Source organism: Perca fluviatilis, chromosome 16 (genome assembly GCF_010015445.1).
Source record: "Perca fluviatilis chromosome 16, GENO_Pfluv_1.0, whole genome shotgun sequence".
In the NCBI taxonomy this organism is placed as follows: domain Eukaryota; kingdom Metazoa; phylum Chordata; class Actinopteri; order Perciformes; family Percidae; genus Perca; species Perca fluviatilis.
Window position 1 is genome coordinate 35,765,901 of NC_053127.1, and position 20,080 is coordinate 35,785,980.

The window sequence follows — 20,080 nt, forward strand, 5'->3', positions numbered from 1 at the left end:
AGAGTGACTTAGAGGGTGGAGGTACCGCAGGTGTGGTGGTTGAAAGAGCAGGGGAGGTGGTCAGGTGTTGTAAATGGTGTCATAGGCCGATTGATGTTTTCCTCCGAGGGGCTCATAGGCGCACGTCGTTTAAAAAAAATAAAGTAGTCAAAAGTTGTTTGCATTTCAAAACCTTAGGAAATGGACAGCGACCGACACGAACACACGCGCCTATTAACTCGATAATGAAGCCGTAAAGTAGGCTTTCAACTCAGAACAGAGCCACTTCTCACAAATACAGATAGGATTGGAGATGAGAAGTTTAACTGACACTTAACCACGATCACCTTCGTGGGAAATTAAGAATCAATGCCACCGACATGCCCAATCACACTATGACAGACTCTCCACTTAGCACCAACTGCAATGTTTATTTGCATGGTATCAGCGCATATGAATGGTGTTGTTTTTGGATTGAAAAAGTGGGAGAAAAGAGTTACACTTGTCCACTGTGAAGGTTGTAGAAACTTTGTCAGGTGGGTTAAGAAGTTTGTTTATTGCAAGACACCGGGAGAACACGCAGGAAGGACGAAAACCAAAACGTAACGGTAGGAGGTAAACATCAGTAAATATTGAGAAGTGTGAGCTGCAAGGTCTTTGATACATTACCATTGCAAATATTCCATTAACATTGATTAACAGTGCAAAATACTTTTATGTTGATTATAGCGCCCCCTAATGGCCGATCTTCGCCAAATTTGGTAGGGAGCCATAGATCGCCATGCCGAACGAGCACCACAATTTCGTGTTGATTGCTTTTACTGTGGCAGAGATATTGCAATTGCAAATTTCCCATTGAAATGCATTGAGAAAATTGGCGGGAAAACAAATAAACGTTGCTTATAGCGCCCCCTAAAGGCCGATCTTCGCCAAATTTGGTACAGAGTATCATCGTCAGATGTTGAACAAGGACCTCAAGATATTTGCCGATAACATTTAATTTGGCCGAGATATGATATGATATGTGTGTAGTAGCTAGCTAGGAAAATTGGTTTTGTCGTCAAATGTGCATACTTTAACGTAGCAAAATTCAATAACTTTTTGTCAGGTCCATCTGGAGATGCTATCTACCAGGTTTCGTACAGATCGGTCGCACGGCCTAGGACGAGTTCAAAAAAGTTGGTTTTGCACATTGCGCGATATTGCGAAAAAACCTTTGCGCGAAAATGGGGTTGGCCTATATCAGGTAATTCAGCTTGATTCAAGGAACACGTGGATGTAACAACTTCTAATGTGCAATGTGTAATGTGGGAGTTAAAGACAAAAAACGTTACAGCACCACCTAGTGGTCCACATGTGTAATGTTTGGTAGGTGTGGTCGATGGCCGATTGTCCATCTACCCTGTAAATTTAAAGTTGTTCACATTAGTGTAAGTGGTATATCTAGACTTGGGTCACATTGGGTCCCATAGGCCACGCCCACTTTGACCCCTCAGTACTCCATTCTAGAGATTGCCTCAGGATTGGCCCCAGATGGTAGCCATCAAATTTCGTATAAATCGGAAGAGCCGTTCATGAGATATAAACATTTTGTAGTTGTAGCGCCCCCTAGTGACCAATTTTCGTAAAACAAATGGGTTACCTCCAGAGGGTCATGGCAAAGAATAATCTAAAGTTTGGGGTTGATAGCATTTATTTTGGCTGAGATATGGCAAAGTTGGTGTTTTCATAGTTAGCTACACAAATTTGTTTGTGCGTTATATAAGCAATTTTTATCGTACAAAAAATCCTTTCATAACTTTTTGTCAGGTAAGTCTGGAGATGCTAGGTTCCAAGTTTCGTGCAGATCGGTCGCACGGTCTAAGAGGAGTTCGAAAAAGTAGGTTTTTGGTAAATCACGATTTTTCACGCATAAAAGTCTAGGCGGAAATGGGCGTGGCCTATATCACGTTATTCAGTTGGATCCAGTGAAAGCGTAGATGTATGGCTTTTGAATGTCGGGTGTACGGTGTGGGAGTTATACGGCCAAACGCGTTTTTGTCTGCTATAGCGCCACCTAGTGGTGGAAATGGGTCAATTTCTGAGACTGAGGTCCTTGCAGGGTTGTGGACCAGTCCTGAAAATGGCAACCCCCCACCATGTACGGTTTAGGCTGCAGTCGGAGTTTAAGGCGGAGAAGAATAATGGAAAACTAGAACTGCAAGCAGTTATGACGGGCCCCCCCGATGCCATTCGCTCGATGCCATTCGCCCGATGCCATTCGCCCTGCCGTTATTCGGCCTCCGGATGCCATTCGCCCGATGCCAGTCGTCTGCAATGCCCTGGGGAGTCGCGGCCAGTCGCCCGATGACCCACGGCGCGCTACGCGGGACCCGAGCATTACTAGGGGCGGCAAACGGTGAATATCGAGAGGTTTGATGCACAAGGTCTGTACGAGTGGTTAACAGTTCATCTCCACGCATATACAGACTGCTTTTAACAATTCTCTACTATAAACAAACTTCTAACCCCTGACCACAGGGGACAGCAGAGAGAAATGAGAGAGTGACTGAGAGGGTGGAGGTACCGGCAGGTGTGGTGGTTGAAAGAGCAGGGGAGGTGGTCAGGTTGTTGTAAATGGTGTCATAGGCCGATTGATGTTTTCCTCCGTGGGTGCTCACAGGCGATCGTGGTTAAAAAAAAAAAGTAGTCAAAAGTTGTTTGCATTTCAAAACCTTAGGAAATGGACAGCCACGATACCGCAACACACGCCTATTAACTTCGATAATAAAGCCGTAAGTAGGCTTTCAACTCAGGACAGCGCCAATTCTCACAAATACAGATAGGATTGGAGATGAGAAGTTTAACTGACATGTAACCGCGATCACCTTCGGGGGAAATTAAGAATCAATGCCACCAACATACCCAATCAAACTATGACAGACTCTCCACTTAGCACCAACTGCAATGTTTATTTGCACAGTATCAGCGCATATGAATGGTGTTGATTTTGGATTGAAAAAGTGGGAGAAAAGAGTTACATTTTGTCCACTGTGAAGGTTGTAGAAACTTTGTCAGGTGGCTTAAGAAGTTTTTTTATTGTATATAACACCAGAGGCCTGTACTACGAAGCAAGATCAACTTGTCCTGGATCTCTTTCAGTAATCCGGCTTCACCTAACCTAACAACCGCGGTCCATCATAACCTGTACTACGACGCTGGTTATCAACTAGTTCAGTCAACTCAGGTTTTCCCAATCCAGCGGCACGCACGTTCACATAAAAGAGGCGGTGTTTGCGCACCACAACCAATCGCAAACATCTACCAGAGCCGCATGTTATATAAGAAGAGCAAATTATAATTCTCCATAAATATGAAGAACACAGACACGGTTTTACAGAGAAAACGCAATACAGTCGCTGCTTCCTAAAACAGGAAGGAAAGCTGAAAAAAAAATAAATAAATGAATAGCCGACGCTGTAGATGTTTAAATCACAACGCTTATTAATATCACTTCCCCATCAGTAAGGACCAAGATCTGACCATAATTACACTTGTGCTTTCCATAAACTGTCGTTGCTTTAGCCTATTATTTCAGTTGCAACCCTGGCAGTGAAGAAGCGATCGTGGAGAGCAAATAAAAATATATAAAAACATAATTCAAACCGATGCGCAGACTGGCACACATGGCTCAAGAAGCCGATATGTAATTCCCTCCCATTAAAATATATAGGCTATATTTCATAAAAATACCCATGTTAACGGGGTTGTTGGTCTCTCAATGTTTAACTTTTATGAGTGCACCCCTCTCTCTCTCTCTCTCTCTCTCTCTCTCTCTAAATATTGAGAAGTGTGACCTGCAAGGTCTTTGATACATTCCCATTGCAAATATTCCAGTAACATTGATTGACAGGGCAAAACACTTATATGTTGATTATAGCGCCCACTAATGGCCGATCTTTGCCAAATTTGGTACAGCGCCTCAGAACGCCATGCGAACGAGCACCACAAATTTTGTGTTGATTGCTTTTACTATGGCAGAGATATTGCAATTGCAAATTTCCCCTTTGAAATGCAATGAGAAAATTAGCGGGAAAAAAAATAAACGTTGCTTATAGCGCCCCCTAAAGGTCGATCTTAGCCAAATTTGGTAGAGAGTATCGTAGTGGAATGTTGAACAAGGATTTCAAGTCATTTGTTGATAACTTTAAATTTAACCGAGATATGATATGATACGTGTGTGGTAGCTAGCTAGGACAATTTGTTTGGTTGTCAATTTGGCATACTTTAACTTAGCAAAATTATTTCCATAACTTTTTGTCAGGTCGATCTGGAGAGGATAACTACCAGGTTTCGTGCAGATCGGTCGCACGCCTAGGACGAAGTTCGAAAAGTTGGTTTTGCACGCTTGCCGACACTGCGAAAAACCTTTGCGCGGAAAAAATGGGCGTGGCCTACATCAGGCAATTCAGCATCATTCAAGGAACACGTGGATGTAAGAAGTTCTAATGTGTGATGTGTACTGTGGGAGTTAATGACAAAAAACATTACAGCGCCACCTAGTGGTCCACATGTGTAATTTTTGGTAGGTGTGGTCCATGGTCCATTATCAATCTACCCTGTAAATTTGAAGTTGTTCACATTAGTGTAAGTGGTGAATCTAGAGTTGGGTCACATCGGGTCCCATAGGCCACGCCCACTTTGACCCCACGGTACTCCATTCTAGGGATGGCCTCAGGATTGGCCCTTGATGGTACCCATCAAATTTTGTATCAATCGGATGAGCCGTTCATGAGATATAAACGTTTTGTACTTGTAGCGCCCCCTAGTGACCAATTTTCATACAACGCATCGGGTACCTCCAGAGGCTCATGGCAAAGAATAATCTAAAGTTTGGGGTTGATGGCATTTATTTTGGCTGAGATATGCCAAAGTAGGTGTTTTCATCGTTAGCTACACAAATTTGTTTGTGCGTTATATGCGCAATTTTTATCGGATAAAAATTCTTTCCATAACTTTTAGTCACGTCAGTCTGGAGATGCTAGGTTCCAAGTTTCGTGCAGATCGGTCGCACGGTCTAGGAGGAGTTCGAAAAAGTAGGTTTTTGATAAATCACGATTTTTCATGCATAAATGTCTAGGCGAAAATGGGCGTGGCCTATATCACGTGATTCAGCTGGATCCAGGGAACACGTACATGTATTGATTTTGAATGTCGGGTATACGGTGTGGGAGTTATGGGGCCAAACGCGTTTTTTCTGGTATAGCGCCACCTAGTGGTGGAAATGGGTGAATTTTTGCGCCTGAGGTCCTTGCGGGGTTGCGGACCAGTCCTGAAATTGGCAACTCCCCACTATTTACGGTTTAGGCTGCAGTCGGAGTTTTACGCGGAGAAGAAGAATAATAATAAAAATCTTTAGAAAAACAATAGGGTTCCACGCTCCGCTGGAGTGTGAACCGCGTTGCCTTGCAACACGCGGTTCCCTTGCCCCCTCGGGCTTGGACCCCTAATAATAAAAATCCTTAGAAAAACAATAGGGTTCCACGCTCCGCTGGAGTGTGAACCGCGTTGCCTTGCAACACGCGGTTCCCTTGCCCCCTCGGGCTTGGACCCCTAATTACATGCGTTACGCATAATCACAATGTGTTATAACTGTAATAAATGTGTAATAACGATTGTTTTATAACTGTGTAATAACAGTATAATAACAATGTGTAATTACATGCGTTACGCGTAATCACAATGTGTTATAACTGTAATAAATGTGTAATAACAATTGTGTTATAACAGTGTAATAACAATGTAATAACAATTTGTAATTACATGTGTTATTTGTAACCACAATGTGTTATAACTGTGTAATAACAATGTAATTAACGATTGTGTTGTAACTGTGTAATAACAATGTCATTAACGATTGTGTTATAACTGTGTAATAACAATGTAATAACAATTGTGTTATTACTGTATAATAACAATTGTGTTATAACTGTGTAATAACAATTGTGTTATAACTGTGTAATAACAATGTAATAACAATGTGTAATTACATGCGTAACGCGTAATCACAATGTGTTATAACTGTAATAAATGTGTAATAACAATTGTGTTATAACTGTGTAATAACAATGTAATAACAATGTGTAATTACATGTGTTATTTGTAACCACAATGTGTTATAACTGTGTAACAACAATGTAACTAACGATTGTGTTATAACTGTGTAATAACAATGTAATAACAAGTGTGGGTAACACTTTAGAATAACTACACATAATTCATCATTTATTAAGCATTAGTTAACGATTAGTTAATGGTTTGTTCATGATTACTTATTAATTGTTCATACATAGTTCATCATTAGTAAAGTATTTGTTCACACAATTATAAATGGTTTGTTCATAGTAAATAAGCCTATTAGTTAATGGTTTTTTTCATCATTATTAATTAATTGTTCTTACAGAATTCATCATCAGTAAAGCATTTATTCACATAGTTATAAATGGTTTGGTCATAGTAAATAAGCCTATCTTGAAAAATATGTTTGTAAGTACATGATTTATACTTAACAAATAATGAAACAACCATTTGGAAATGAAATAATTTTCCCATCATAAACCAGTTACTAACTATTGCTAAATGCTTTGTTCATCATTTGTAAAGCATTGCTCCTATGTTAATTCTCATGAATGAAGCATTTGTGTACACACTCATAAATGGTTTGTTCATAGTAAATAAGGCTCTTGTAAGTTATGTTCATGAATAGAAGTTTGACACTTTCTAAGTATTGCAAAAACCATTAGTGAATTAAATAATTTTCCCTTTATAAACTCTACAAACTAGTAGTAATTTATTTGTTTATCATTTGTAAGGCATAGTTCCTACATTCATTCTAATCAGTAAAGCATTTGTAAAGCAGTTAGTAAATGGTTGGTCCATAGTAAGTAAGCCCATGTAAAAGGTTTATCAGTATATTTTTTAATAATTCCTACATGATGCATTAACCATTTGTAAATTAAGTAATTTTACCATTAAACGTAAACGTGTTGTTTATAACTAGGAAGTTAATGATTAACAGACTATCTAGACTTACATTTGTTCATGTCTTAAATAAAATGTTATGATTTGAGAAAAGGCCTAAACTAATAGCTTGGGTGTTAACACATCTGTTACAAATACTTACCAATAATGTAATCCGTGATTAACTCATGAGTTACTACTGGTTAGTTAAGTATACTGTGTGAGCCCATCTAAAGTGAGGACTTTCTATGCTTTACAAACCATTTATAAATGAGTTCCAAAAGGCTAACAGAACCTGGACACACACATGTATGGCTCTATCTGGACATGCCTTCAGAAATATAGTTAGTGTTAATACATCTTTAACAAGCACTTACCAACACATCAATTCATGATTAACTCATGAGTTACTAGTGATTAGATGACTACATGGTGTGAGCCCATCTAAAGTGAGGACTTTCTATGCTTTACAGAGCATTTATAAATGAGTTGCAAAGGCTAGCAGATACAACAGAAACACAAGTAAAAAAGTATTTGTAACGCTATTACGATGTAGTAAGAATGTACATTTATGAAATAGCTCGTGATATCAGGGTGAATTTGGACCAGAACCAGAAGAAAACTAGATTGTTAAGACCCAGAGAATTGAACATCAATAAAGAGACTAGGAAACCAGGATAAAGTTTGAGAAGTGTATTAATATACACAGAAACATGGCATACACATATACAGATAAAACACAGGAATGAAAAATAACAACTAAAATAATAAAGTGCGCCTACAAAAGAAACCCTTTTCAGTTCTATGAGCTCAATTGTTCTTTGATGACAAGAGTTCAGAGATGTTCAACGTTGGGGCCCATATGAGTTTGGTTTCTGTTTGTCCTACCACCATAAAGATGGAATCCAGGGCAATCCGTATAAGTTCTGAGTCTTGATCCTGTAGCTGCCACCCAGCCCACTGAACTGGGAATCTCTAACCCCTGGAAGACTCTGGGATCTGAAGAATCAATGTGATCCAATATCTGTCTCTGGACCGGACCTCCCGTGCGTAGCGCTTCTCAAATCTCCACCTCCTCCATCTGTAGATGAGGTAAAATCAGCTCTCTCTATTACTATTCAGAAATAAAATCAATTGCTTAGGCTACAATGAAAATAATTTTTCAGTTAACCCATATTGAAATATCTAAATCTCTATTCAGTTGTACAACCGTTCTAAAATGTCTTCTCTTAAGTATCAAAAGTATACAAATCCCTTTCAGGTATCAAAAGTACATTTATATTAATAGGTAACCTTTATACAAAAACTACATTTCTAATTCAAGTTTTAAGGAACCTACATTAGTAGCATTAACACTATTCTTAATATAATTGCATAAATTGCATGTAAACATCTCTCAAATTGTATTTTTTCCCATAACTTAAGCTACAGTGTTGTAATTTAGAGAAATTAAGACATGCATGCTTATTTATCCCTCCCTGCCCAGCTAACAGTAGAAAGAATGCACTAAAAATTTGCCTCTTTAAGTTACTTCTCCATAAACTCCAGTTAAACAATTAAACACACAACTTGTACTAAAATTCATTCAACAAATACCCACAGCTAGCAGTAGTGTTGAAAAGCAACATTACTTTCCATAACCAATAGATAGAATCATTAGCCTTTTCACAGTAAATATACAGTACTCCGCTAGCCTTTTGTGGCTAATTACCCTATTAGCATATGAATACAGCATCTTAGCTAACCCGTTAGTTTTGCACTATTAGCACCGTTCTCTTAGCTAATACATCCATGATTAGCACCGATTAGCATGGATGCTAGCGAACCTATTGTTAAGGAATGACTCACCATTTTAATGGAATTCACTGCCTTTAACTCCGTGACGACAGTGGATTCAGACACAGCTCTCTTCGTTCTATTCACAACAAAGCATAGCCAGTATTAGATAGGATTTAATTCACTAAATGTCGTTCTTTTCTCTTACCGAGTGAATGATAACAGGCTTATAGATGCGTTCCGATGCAGCGCTAAAGGGACGTGAGGGGACGTAAATATAGAGCTCACAAACAAGACCTAGTTGATAGCTGATTAGGTAACCAAGTTCACCCATTTACGCATTTACAAGCCCATCAAAGTTAACAATAATGACACCCCTATATTATTTTATTTTATTTTTGAGACATTCATTTTGTTTTCCAAGTTATTAAAATATGGTCAAAAGTAGTTGTAAGAGATATGGGAGAAAATAGTGGAAAACGATTTAACTTTCACTTAGCTTTGATGGGCTTGTAAATAAGCCAATGGGTGAACTCGGTCTGTGAGCTGACCAATCAGCTATCAACTAGGCTACGCCAGATCTCTAGATTTACGTCTCCTCACGTCCCTTTGGCGCTACATCGGAACCCGAACGTAGGCAGCCGTTATTCACCTGGGTAAGAGAAAAAGAACGACATTTAGTGAATTAAATCCTAGCTAATACTGGCTATGCTTTGTTGTGAATAGAACGAAAGAGATCTGTGTCTGAATCCACTGTCGTCACGGAGTTAAAGGCAGTGAATTCCATTAAAATGGTGAGTAATTCCTTAACAATAGGTTCGCTAGCATCCATGCTAATCGGTGCTAATCATGGATGTATTAGCTAAGAGAACGGTGCTAATAGGGGATTATCACGCTTCCGGGTTTCATGGGCGGGATTTGTCAACTTTGTGCATGTCCACTTCCGGCGCAGTTCAACAATGGCTGAAACGAAGGCTAGATGTCACTGCTCTGTTCCACTTTGTAAATCGAACAAACAACGCCAACCCTACTTAAGTTTCCATGGATTCCCGACTGAATTGAGTCTAAGGAAGAAGTGGATTAAAGCGGTTCGCCGGGATGAGGGGCCAAAAAAAAAAAAAAATTTTTTTTTTTGTGAATTAACAACAACTACGCTTACAGGTAGTGCTAGCAGGCTAGCGTGTAGCTGACGTGGCCTAACTTTACCAACCGAGGTCGCAACAGCGTCTGCAAATCGGTTCTGTGCCCTCCCGTTTCCAGTGGAACAACTGGGGACTGCCAAGAAGGGAGTCTGCTTATAAAAGAGCATTAACTCGCTTAGGCCATGACGTTTGTCCAGCCTCCCTTCCTCTGGGAGCAGCCCCTACCATGTGAGGAAGAGGCGATGGAGGAGGTCGCAGCTTCGGTGGTGATGACAGAACATGATTACGGTTCTGCTCCTAAACCAGGTATGTCAGTGTTTGCCGGTGTTCTGAAATGTTGGACTACCTCCTCATGATGACCTACCAGCTTCATCACAAGTACAAACATTGCATTTTATATCTTACTTGATTAAACGTAAAGGTGAATATTGAGCTATAAAAAGCTATTTCATGTAGCTTTAGAGGTCCAAAAAACTTCCAATATGCAAGTCACAGACAAAATCTGGGTCAGATGTTTTAATTTTTTCTCTCCTCTCATACAGGTGCACTGGATGCTGCTGCTGCACACATACAGCAACTGGAAGACAAAATCAAGGAGCTGACAACAGAGCTGTCACAGCTGAAAGTGGGTGAAGTGCATTTTCACCGATTTTGTGTCTCAGACAAGGACATCCTTTTTTACACAAGATTCACGTCAAGATATGTTTTTTGTCACTTCTGGGAGGCAATTCAACCATCTGCCTCCATGGTGGTTTATTGGTCGAAAGCTCAGAAAAAGGGACAAACATTTGAACCCATTTCTCCCAGTCCAACGCGTAGGCTGCAACTGGTTGATGAGTTTTTTCTTTTCTGCTGCCGAGTTGCTGCAGGCCTGCAAGAGAAGGTGCTGGCTGACATGTTTCAGGTCAGTGTGTCCACTGTCTCCCGTGTTGTTATAACGTGGGCCAACTACCTTTACCTGCTCCTTGGCTCCCTTCCCATCTGGATGAGTAAACAGCAAGTCAAGAACACCATGCCAAGCAAATTTGTGCAGTACAGTCCAGATGTTCGGGTAATCATCGACTGCACCGAGGTGCGATGCCAGAATCCATCATCCCTCACTCTCCAGTCTGAGGTTTTCTCATCGTACAAAAACACGACAACCTTGAAGGGATTAATTGGGATTGCCCCATGTAGTGCTGTGACTTTTGTGTCAAGTCTCTTCACCGGCTCCATCTCTGACCGAGAGCTGACTGAACAAAGTGGACTGCTGGACTTACTGGAGCCAGGAGATGGCTGCATGGCAGACAAGGGTTTCACCATCGAGAAGCTGCTAGCTGACCGTGGGGCAATGCTGATTATACCACCCTTCAAGATGACAGGTAGGCATGAAAGGAATGAACATTTCAAATTAAAACTGTGACCAAAATGATAATCATTAAGGTGTGCAGACAAATGTTTAAAAAAGTACTGAGGCACTCACTGAAATAATAGAAATGAACTTATTTCATCTCTAACCACAGCGCAGTTCACCAAAGAGGATGCTCTAAAAACACAAGCAATCGCCCGACTTCGAATCCTCGTGGAAAGAGCAATACGCAGAGTCAAGGAATATCGCATCTGGGAACACACTCTCCCTCTAACCTTGTCTGGGACAGTCAACCAGCTGTGGACCGTCTGCTGTGTGATGACCAACTTCCAGGGACCACTTGATTTAAAAGGCTACATCCCTGTTGAATAGTGTTTCCCCCGATCACATGCATTCAACTGTATACTGAATACATTGTATATATTGAATGAGATGTATATAATGAATGAGAAGTCATTCATCTATAATCAATTGTAAAGGTCAGTCCATCCTGAAAGTATTCAAATAATGTAAATACGTAAAATAATGTACTCAGAAAAAGGGGAATTAATAACATCTTTTATTCATTCATTTCCTTTATTCATTCAGTTCATTTCACTTTCTGCTGAAGATACACATTCATATATGTACCAAAGAAGTACAGGTCCACCTTCTTTTCATCTCTTTTATCATTTCATCATCCCTCCAGACCCTTTCGACTGTTAAGTCTCCCTCAGTATCTGTTATAAAAATCGCACCAACTCAATCCAGTTACTGCCAGTTGGCCTTGAACCTGCCAATGGTATTTATGATTCTGCTTCAGTTTTGCCTGACCATTCACTATTACACATGTCCTGCCTCAGAAATGCTGGAGATGTCTGGGCACTTAACTTCAGCAAGCCCAAAACACGGAATGGCACTAGGGTACAATACCCTCACATCGGGGCTCGCCCGATGTGAGGAGCATCGGGATGGATAACAAATCCACAGCGTGAGACATTTACATTGAAATGTTTTGAATATTGTTCCAGCACCTGTGGCTCGTTCAAGGCCCCTTTTCATGGCGGGAGTCTGGTGTACTCCCTTAAGTATCCGCCCTGCCAGGGTCTGACCAGAAGACGGCCCTTTCACATGGCTAACCTCATAGAACCTACTAGCTGTCACTCTAGGCTTGCGTAAAGCTTGCCATAATGGGCACTCAGACTGCTACGTGTCTGCTCCTCTCTCTCAGCTGCCATCTCGGTGTGCACAGTTAAGCTGTCCAAATGGAGAAACTGTTGGGAGTTTGGGTCAACGTTTGGAAAAGTAGTGGGAAATGTTGACCCCTCTAAAGGCAGTTTAGGGAATGTTGGTGCACCTGGGTGTTGGACATAATTTCCGCGTTTGACCACAGGAGGACACTGGTAGGACAGGGGTGAACCTCGCGGCACAGGTCCGAACCTGGAGTCGACCATGGAGAGTTGAGACAAGCCATGCAGCACTGAGGATATTAGTGGCGTCGCGCCTGAGGGTTTTCAGTCCTTCCCCAAGAGACAAGACTTGCGGGTCTGGGAGGGATCCTGAAATGTAAAATTAAAAACAGTAAGTGTTAAATTATCCACACATCTCTTGTCTTTCTGGAGAATTGCTCACTGCTGTTACACTACTGTGTGTTATATTTGCTACATAATTATGTGTATAAAAGTGGCAAGATACAATTATGTATTATACGGCAGCCAACAGTATGATATTAGTTACAGTAACATTACCTGTGTATGCTTGATAGAGTGTTGATTTGCATACACTCCTGGCAGATGGCTTTGGTCTCCTAACAACCAAGTCCTGAACCGGCTCTGCATGGATCCCCTGGGAATGATATTAACAAGTAGCCATGATTGTAATAGTATCTTGCTTGTAATGGTGTAAACACTATGCTCGCGGTAGCCACACAGAGTGGCACCGCTTCCAATTCACTCCCATGTTAACCAATGTAGCCAGACGTACAGCTGCGCAGCCCCACGCGCTGCACTGCTTTGAATAGACTTCCAGTCTATTTTTCAGCTGCCCCGTGTGCCACGCTTCGCTCCGCGAACAGTGTGTCCCAGGCGTAACGTTTGGGATACACTGCTCGTGGAGTTAAGGGTGGCACTTGGGGCAGCTCACGCCACGGCTGAAAAATAGACTGGAATTCTATTCAATGCGGTGCAGCTCCGCGCGGCTACAATGTTACCTTTGTCCTTGGTCGATGCCATGTTTGCAGAGAGCTTGTGCAGGCCACAGGTGGTGGTACAGCTCTCACCTGCAGAACAAGAGATAGAAAAGCAAACCGGGATGTGATTAAGGATGTGCTTGTTAACAATCAAAGGTAGACCTCTAGAACCAGTGTCACTCCAATCAACCTGCCCATGTTAACATCCCAGACCACAGCCCTCACCTGCAACATGCTGTAATGGGCACTCTGGAACAACAAGGCCACTAGATGGTTGCACAGAACCTTGCCTGCTGTACAGCTGCATGAGGTTTCTTGAAGTTCGGCTGCATCAGCTTGGAAAACAATCTACATTAAAGACAACACTAATAATGTTAGTTGCTAAAGTTAAACTAAAATGAAAATCTTGTTGCAAATGATACAGAAATGTAAGAAAGAGCATTACAATTAACCAAAAATCCTAGGAAATCTGCAACCGCAGTCTAGGAAATCTGCAACCGCAGTAGAGTAGTTAACCCCTTACACCATTAACTTGCTGGATTCAACAAAAAGGATATTAAAGAATTTAAATGCAAAGTTACATTATCATGATATATATTGATATTTGCATACCGTACGTATGTCACAAATCACATGGCTGTTGACTGACTTGATGTAAACAGGCAACAGTGGAAGGGGTTACATTTCTTGCCATTATGCCTTAGCTTCTTAAAATAACCTTCAAATAATGGGGCTGTTCTCGCTTCTTCATCGACCTGTAACACCTAGACCTGACAGCCACCGCCCTGTCAATGATGTTGGACACTGGTGGACAAAATAATAATTAATGCATATACTGTGGATTTTTCATTCTAGCAAAAGGGACACTCCTATGCTGACGTTAGCTAGCTGACACTGACAGGCTAACGTTCTTCCTATCAGAATACAAATTAAAAGGGTGAATTGACTCAGCCTCATTTAAAGGTGAATAATCTTACTTTACTTGGATTTAACGTAGGTTAAACACATTATAACCATACGAACATCTGAGCTGACGCCAAACTGACGTTAGCATAAGCTAACCTACCTAGCTAATGTTATGTTAGCTAGCTAGCTAGTAGCCACTCACCTTCGTAGTCGTAGATCAGTGGTTCTCAACCTTTTTTGTGCCAGCGCCCCCCTATCCATTATCCAGGTCCCTAACGCCCCCCATCAAATATTATGTAGGCTAATTGCCCTGGATATTAATGATTACGCCCTAATATAGGCCTATTATTGTCGTTACTATTGTTATTAAAAATAATCAATAAATCAAATCATTGAATGACAAACAACACATGTATTAGTTTCCCAGGTATCAAAAAGCCATGTGAATAGAAATATTTACAGTTTTTTTTTTTTAAATGCAACCATTTGACATTCAAATTAAATAACAGCAGCCAATCAGAACTACTAGATATGTAACATTCAAACTATAATTAGGTATTATCAAAAGGCCTGCTGCATGGTGTGAACCTCAGCACCTTTATAAGATGACTATAATTTGAATGTCCTTTTTTGGTTGTGAAGTGACCTTGGGTGTCATGAAAGGCGCTTAAATAAAATGTATTATTATTATTATTATTATTATTATTATTATTATTACAAACACTAACAGTAGCCAATCAGAAACAGCTAGCAATTTAACATTCAAATCTATTTTTCATTTAAATTGTTCCAACGGAAAACAAGCTTGCACTTATCATGGGGTAAAAGCAGGATTACACACCACACACACACACACACACACACACACACACACACACACACACACACACACACACACACACACACAGAAACAAGGTTTTCATTTTGGTGATGACAAACGACTTGAAGAACGACACCCACAATGGAAATAAGTTTACAACCTTTGAAAGTTAGTGAGAGCCCTTTGTTGATGCTTAGAAGAGTATAAGTTAGAAGAGTCTAGGTTAGAAGAGTCTAGGATTGAAGAGTCTAGGATTGAAGAGTCTAGGTTTGAAGAGTCTAGGTTTGAAGAGTCTAGGTTTGAAAGTCTAGGTTTGCTATCGCCTCGTCTTGCGAGTAAATAGCAGAAAAAAACGTTTGGAGAAGCCGCAACCCCACATCGCGCGCGTTTTGAGGAGGTGGAGTCCCGTACAGTAAACAGTGACATCTCTTCCTCTATCGCTTCAACAAGAAAGTTTTAAAACAGCAAACACAAGCCCTGAATTGCCCGGGAGTTTGGGGACAGCTAAATGTTTGCCAAACAACAAAGCACAGTCGATATCTCTCGCCGAAAAAAAAAAAAAATCTCGTCGTTCTTTTCTCTTTTTTCTTGTTGAAATTAAGCTGCCTTCAGGTACAGTAGGAAACGTTGGGTTCTATAAAAGATCTGACGAAAACTGTTACTGTGAAATATAAAGTCTACTTGTGCTACATTGGGGGATTAAAGAATACATCAGGACGTCGCACCCCCCGCGGCGCGATTGCTATTTTTCTGAACGCAGCTTCACGCTGAAATACGGAGCTCATTTAAGACGATGCTCTGACTTCCCGCGTTTCCATGAAGGGCGGCACGAGCGCGCGCGAACAATGATCCACCGTCCCGTCCAGTTGCAGTGCGGAACTGGCAGGTTTTTAATGTTGCAGAAAACTGTTTTTTGCAAGTAGTTTAAGTGTAAACATGTATTGTTATTGTGAATCTTTGGTTTAAACTAGCTTTCAAACAAACGCCCCCCAAGGGCACCTCAACGCCCCCCTTTCCAAAATATTGCTTCTAACGCCCCCCATCATCTTCTGAACGCCCCCTGGGGGGCGGTACCGCCCCCGTTGAGAAACACTGTCGTAGATGAAGTTCTCAAAAAAGAAACTGTATCCCTTGTCCACTTTGGAGCGGGCTGTGATGGAGTGTTGTTCAGTTAGTCGATGTACGTCAGAAAAAGTTATTTTGGGTAAATTTACCAGGGATGCAGTATAAGTTAACTTATAATCGTCCATCATAGGTTCGCCAGAGTGATGAGTGATCCAACCGAAGAGGCAGAAAGTGGCAGTGCACAAAGATCACTGAATGCGGAAGTACTACGTATCAGCGCTGATAATGGCCTATAGTACAAAGCTAACGGGTTAGCTAAGATGCTGTATTCATATGCTAATAGGGTAATTAGCCACAAAAGGCTAGCAGAGTACTGCGTATTGCCTGTGAAAAAGCTAATGATTCTATCTATTGGTTATGGAAAGTATTGTTGCTTTTAACACTATTGCTAGCTGTGGGTATTTGTTGAATGAATTTTAGTACAAGTTGTGTGTTTAATTGTTTAACTGGAGTTTATGGTGAAGTAACTTAAAGAGGCTAATTTTTAGTGCATTCTTTTTACTGTTACCTGTGCAGGGAGGGATAAATAAGCACGCATGTCTTAATTTCTCTAAATTACAACACTGTAGCTTAAGTTATGGGAAAATAATACAATTTGAGAGATGTTTACATGCAATTTATGCAATTTTATTAAGAATAGTGTTAATGTAACTAAGGTAGGTTCCTTAAAACTTGAATTAGAAATGTAGTTTTTGTATAAAGGTTACCTATTAATATAAATGTACTTTTGATACCTGAAAGGGATTTGTATACTTTTGATACTTAAGAGAAGACATTTTAGAACGGTTGTACAACTGAATAGAGATTTAGATATTTCAATATGGGTTAACTGAAAAATTATTTTCATTGTAGCCTAAGCAATTGATTTTATTTCTGAATAGTAATAGAGAGAACTGATTTTACCTCATCTACAGATGGAGGAGGTGGAGATTTGAGAAGCGCTACGCACGGGAGGTCCGGTCCAGAGACAGATATTGGATCACATTGATTCTTCAGATCCCAGAGTCTTCCAGGGGTTACAGATTCCCAGTTCAGTGGGCTGGGTGGCAGCTACAGGATCAAGACTCAGAACTTATACGGATTGCCCTGGATTCCATCTTTATGGTGGTAGGACAAACAGAAACCAAACTCATATGGGCCCCAACGTTGAACATCTCTGAACTCTTGTCATCAAAGAACAATTGAGCTCATAGAACTGAAAAGGGTTTCTTTTATGAGCGCACTTTATTATTTTAGTTGTTATTTTTCATTCCTGTGTTTTATCTGTATATGTGTATGCCATGTTTCTGTGTATATTAATACACTTCTCAAACTTTATCCTGGTTTCCTAGTCTCTTTATTGATGTTCAATTCTCTGGGTCTTAACAATCTAGTTTTCTTCTGGTTCTGGTCCAAATTCACCCTGATATCAACGAGCTATTTCATAAATGTACATTCTTACTACATCGTAATAACGGTTACAAATTTTTTTTACTTGTGTTTCTGTTGTATCTGCTAGCCTTTGCAACTCATTTATAAATGCTTTGTAAAGCATAGAAAGTCCTCACTTTAGATGGGCTCACACCATGTAGTCATCTAATCACTAGTAACTCATGAGTTAATCATGAATTGATGTGTTGGTAAGTGCTTGTTAAAGATGTATTAACACTAACTATATTTCTGAAGGCATGTCCAGATAGAGCAATACATGTGTGTGTCCAGGTTCTGTTAGCCTTTGGAACTCATTTATAAATGGTTTGTAAAGCATAGAAAGTCCTCACTTTAGATGGGCTCACACAGTATACTTAACTAACCAGTAGTAACTCATGAGTTAATCACGGATTACATTATTGGTAAGTATTTGTAACAGATGTGTTAACACCCAAGCTATTAGTTTAGGCCTTTTTTCTAAATCATAAGATTTTATTTAAGACATGAACAAATGTAAGTCTAGATAGTCTGTTAATCATTAACTTCCTAGTTATAAACAACCGTTACGTTTAATGGTAAAATTACTTAATTTACAAATGGTTAATGCATCATGTAGGAATTATTAAAAAATATACTGATAAACCTTTTACATGGGCTTACTTACTATGGACCAACCATTTACTAACTGCATTTACAAATGCTTTACTGATTAGAATGAATGTAGGAACTATGCTCTACAAATGATAAACAAATAAATTACTACTAGTTTGTAGAGTTTATAAAGGAAAATTATTTAATTCACTAATGGTTTTTGCAATACTTAGAAAGTGTCAAACTTCTATTTATGAACATAACTTACAAGAGCCTTATTTACTATGAACAAACCATTTATGAGTGTGTACACAAATGCTTCATTCATGAGAATTAACATAGGAGCAATGCTTTACAAATGATGAACAAAGCATTTAGCAATAGTTAGTAACTGGTTTATGATGGGAAAATTATTTCATTTCCAAATGGTTGTTTCATTATTTGTTAAGTATAAATCATGTACTTACAAACATATTTTTCAAGATAGGCTTATTTACTATGAACAAACCATTTATAACTATGTGAATAAATGCTTTACTGATGATGAATTCTGTAAGAACAATTAATTAATAATGATGAAAAAACCATTAACTAATAGGCTTATTTACTATGAACAAACCATTTATAATTGTGTGAACAAATACTTTACTAATGATGAACTATGTATGAACAATTAATAAGTAATCATGAACAAACCATTAACTAATCGTTAACTAATGCTTAATAAATGATGAATTATGTGTAGTTATTCTAAAGTGTTACCCAAGTGTGTTATTACTGTGTAACAACAATTGTGTTATAACTGTGTAATAACAATGTGTAATTACATGCATTACACATACTCAAAATGTGTTATAACTGTAATAACAGTGTAATAACAATTGTGTTATAACTGTGTTATAACTGTGTAATAACTGTAATAGTGTAATAATCTGTAATTACATGCGTTAAGCGTAATCCCTGTAGAAATAGCTTAAAACAGGCACCACAACATAAACTGAAAATGTTCCACACAGGGTTTATTCAATGAGATTCAATATTTCCAAAATATTGCTCACACAAGGAGAAAAACAGATAATACAAACCTTCACTCCAATTTAGACCAAGACTGATTGCCCCAGAGTTTTGTATGCCCTCCATTGTAAGCTAGCTGCGGTGCATTTACTGTTCTTGGATAAAACGGAAAAACAAATAAAAAGCAACAGAGCATAGACACACCTATGGCTGAATCCTATCCAGATATCTGTACAGAAATGGGTTTGCTTACTATGCACAAACATTATTTTAAGAGAAACCTGTTTTTCCACAAGCATTACACACCTTTGTGTAGGGTTTGCACATTTGCTGGATACATTAGAAAATGCACAGATTATACAAAATAAATAATAAATGTGTTACTGCTACTACAAAAGTACAATTTGAAAACATCTTCCCATTTAAGAAAGTCACAACTGTTACAGGCTTGTTTCCATCACTAAAATAGCATTACAGTCATTTCCTTACAAAATCTCATATAAAGGAAGATTCTATGTCAGAATCATACGTAAGGTGCTCCAAACAGCTGTTTGTGGCGTCTAAAGCTTTGTTTCCATCACTAAAATAGCATTACAGTCATTTCCTTCAAGAATTTCTTATAAAGAAGTTTCTATGTCAGAATCATGTGTAAGGTGCTCTAAACCGCTTGTTGCAGCGTGTAGTTCACAATGTGTTATAACTGTGTAATAACAGTGTAATAATAATGTGTAATTACATGCGTTACGCGTAATCACAATGTGTAATAACTGTAATAACTGTAATAACAATTGTGTTATAACTGT

The 20,080-nt window shown here is 39.4% G+C and overlaps 1 protein-coding gene and 2 long non-coding RNA genes across 3 annotated transcripts; 1 reads left to right on the plus strand and 2 right to left on the minus strand.

Annotated features, from left to right (window-relative positions):
• Positions 1–8,007: 8,007 nt before the first annotated feature.
• LOC120575659 lies at positions 8,008–8,894 on the minus strand. The gene is made up of 2 exons (XR_005642026.1): positions 8,827–8,894; positions 8,008–8,059 (listed from the first exon to the last, which is right to left on the minus strand). It is a non-coding gene; the product is annotated as an uncharacterized LOC120575659 (long non-coding RNA).
• Positions 8,895–10,078: 1,184 nt separating this feature from the next.
• Positions 10,079–11,725, plus strand: LOC120543618. The gene is made up of 3 exons (XM_039776757.1): positions 10,079–10,202; positions 10,439–11,257; positions 11,399–11,725. Exons 1-3 carry the CDS (start codon positions 10,079–10,081, stop codon positions 11,614–11,616), a joined length of 1,161 nt encoding a protein of 386 aa, XP_039632691.1. The 3' UTR covers positions 11,617–11,725.
• Positions 11,726–12,734: 1,009 nt separating this feature from the next.
• LOC120575656 lies at positions 12,735–14,535 on the minus strand. The gene is made up of 5 exons (XR_005642022.1): positions 14,520–14,535; positions 13,637–13,759; positions 13,433–13,501; positions 12,972–13,068; positions 12,735–12,782 (listed from the first exon to the last, which is right to left on the minus strand). It is a non-coding gene; the product is annotated as an uncharacterized LOC120575656 (long non-coding RNA).
• Between the last annotated feature and the right edge of the window lie 5,545 nt (positions 14,536–20,080).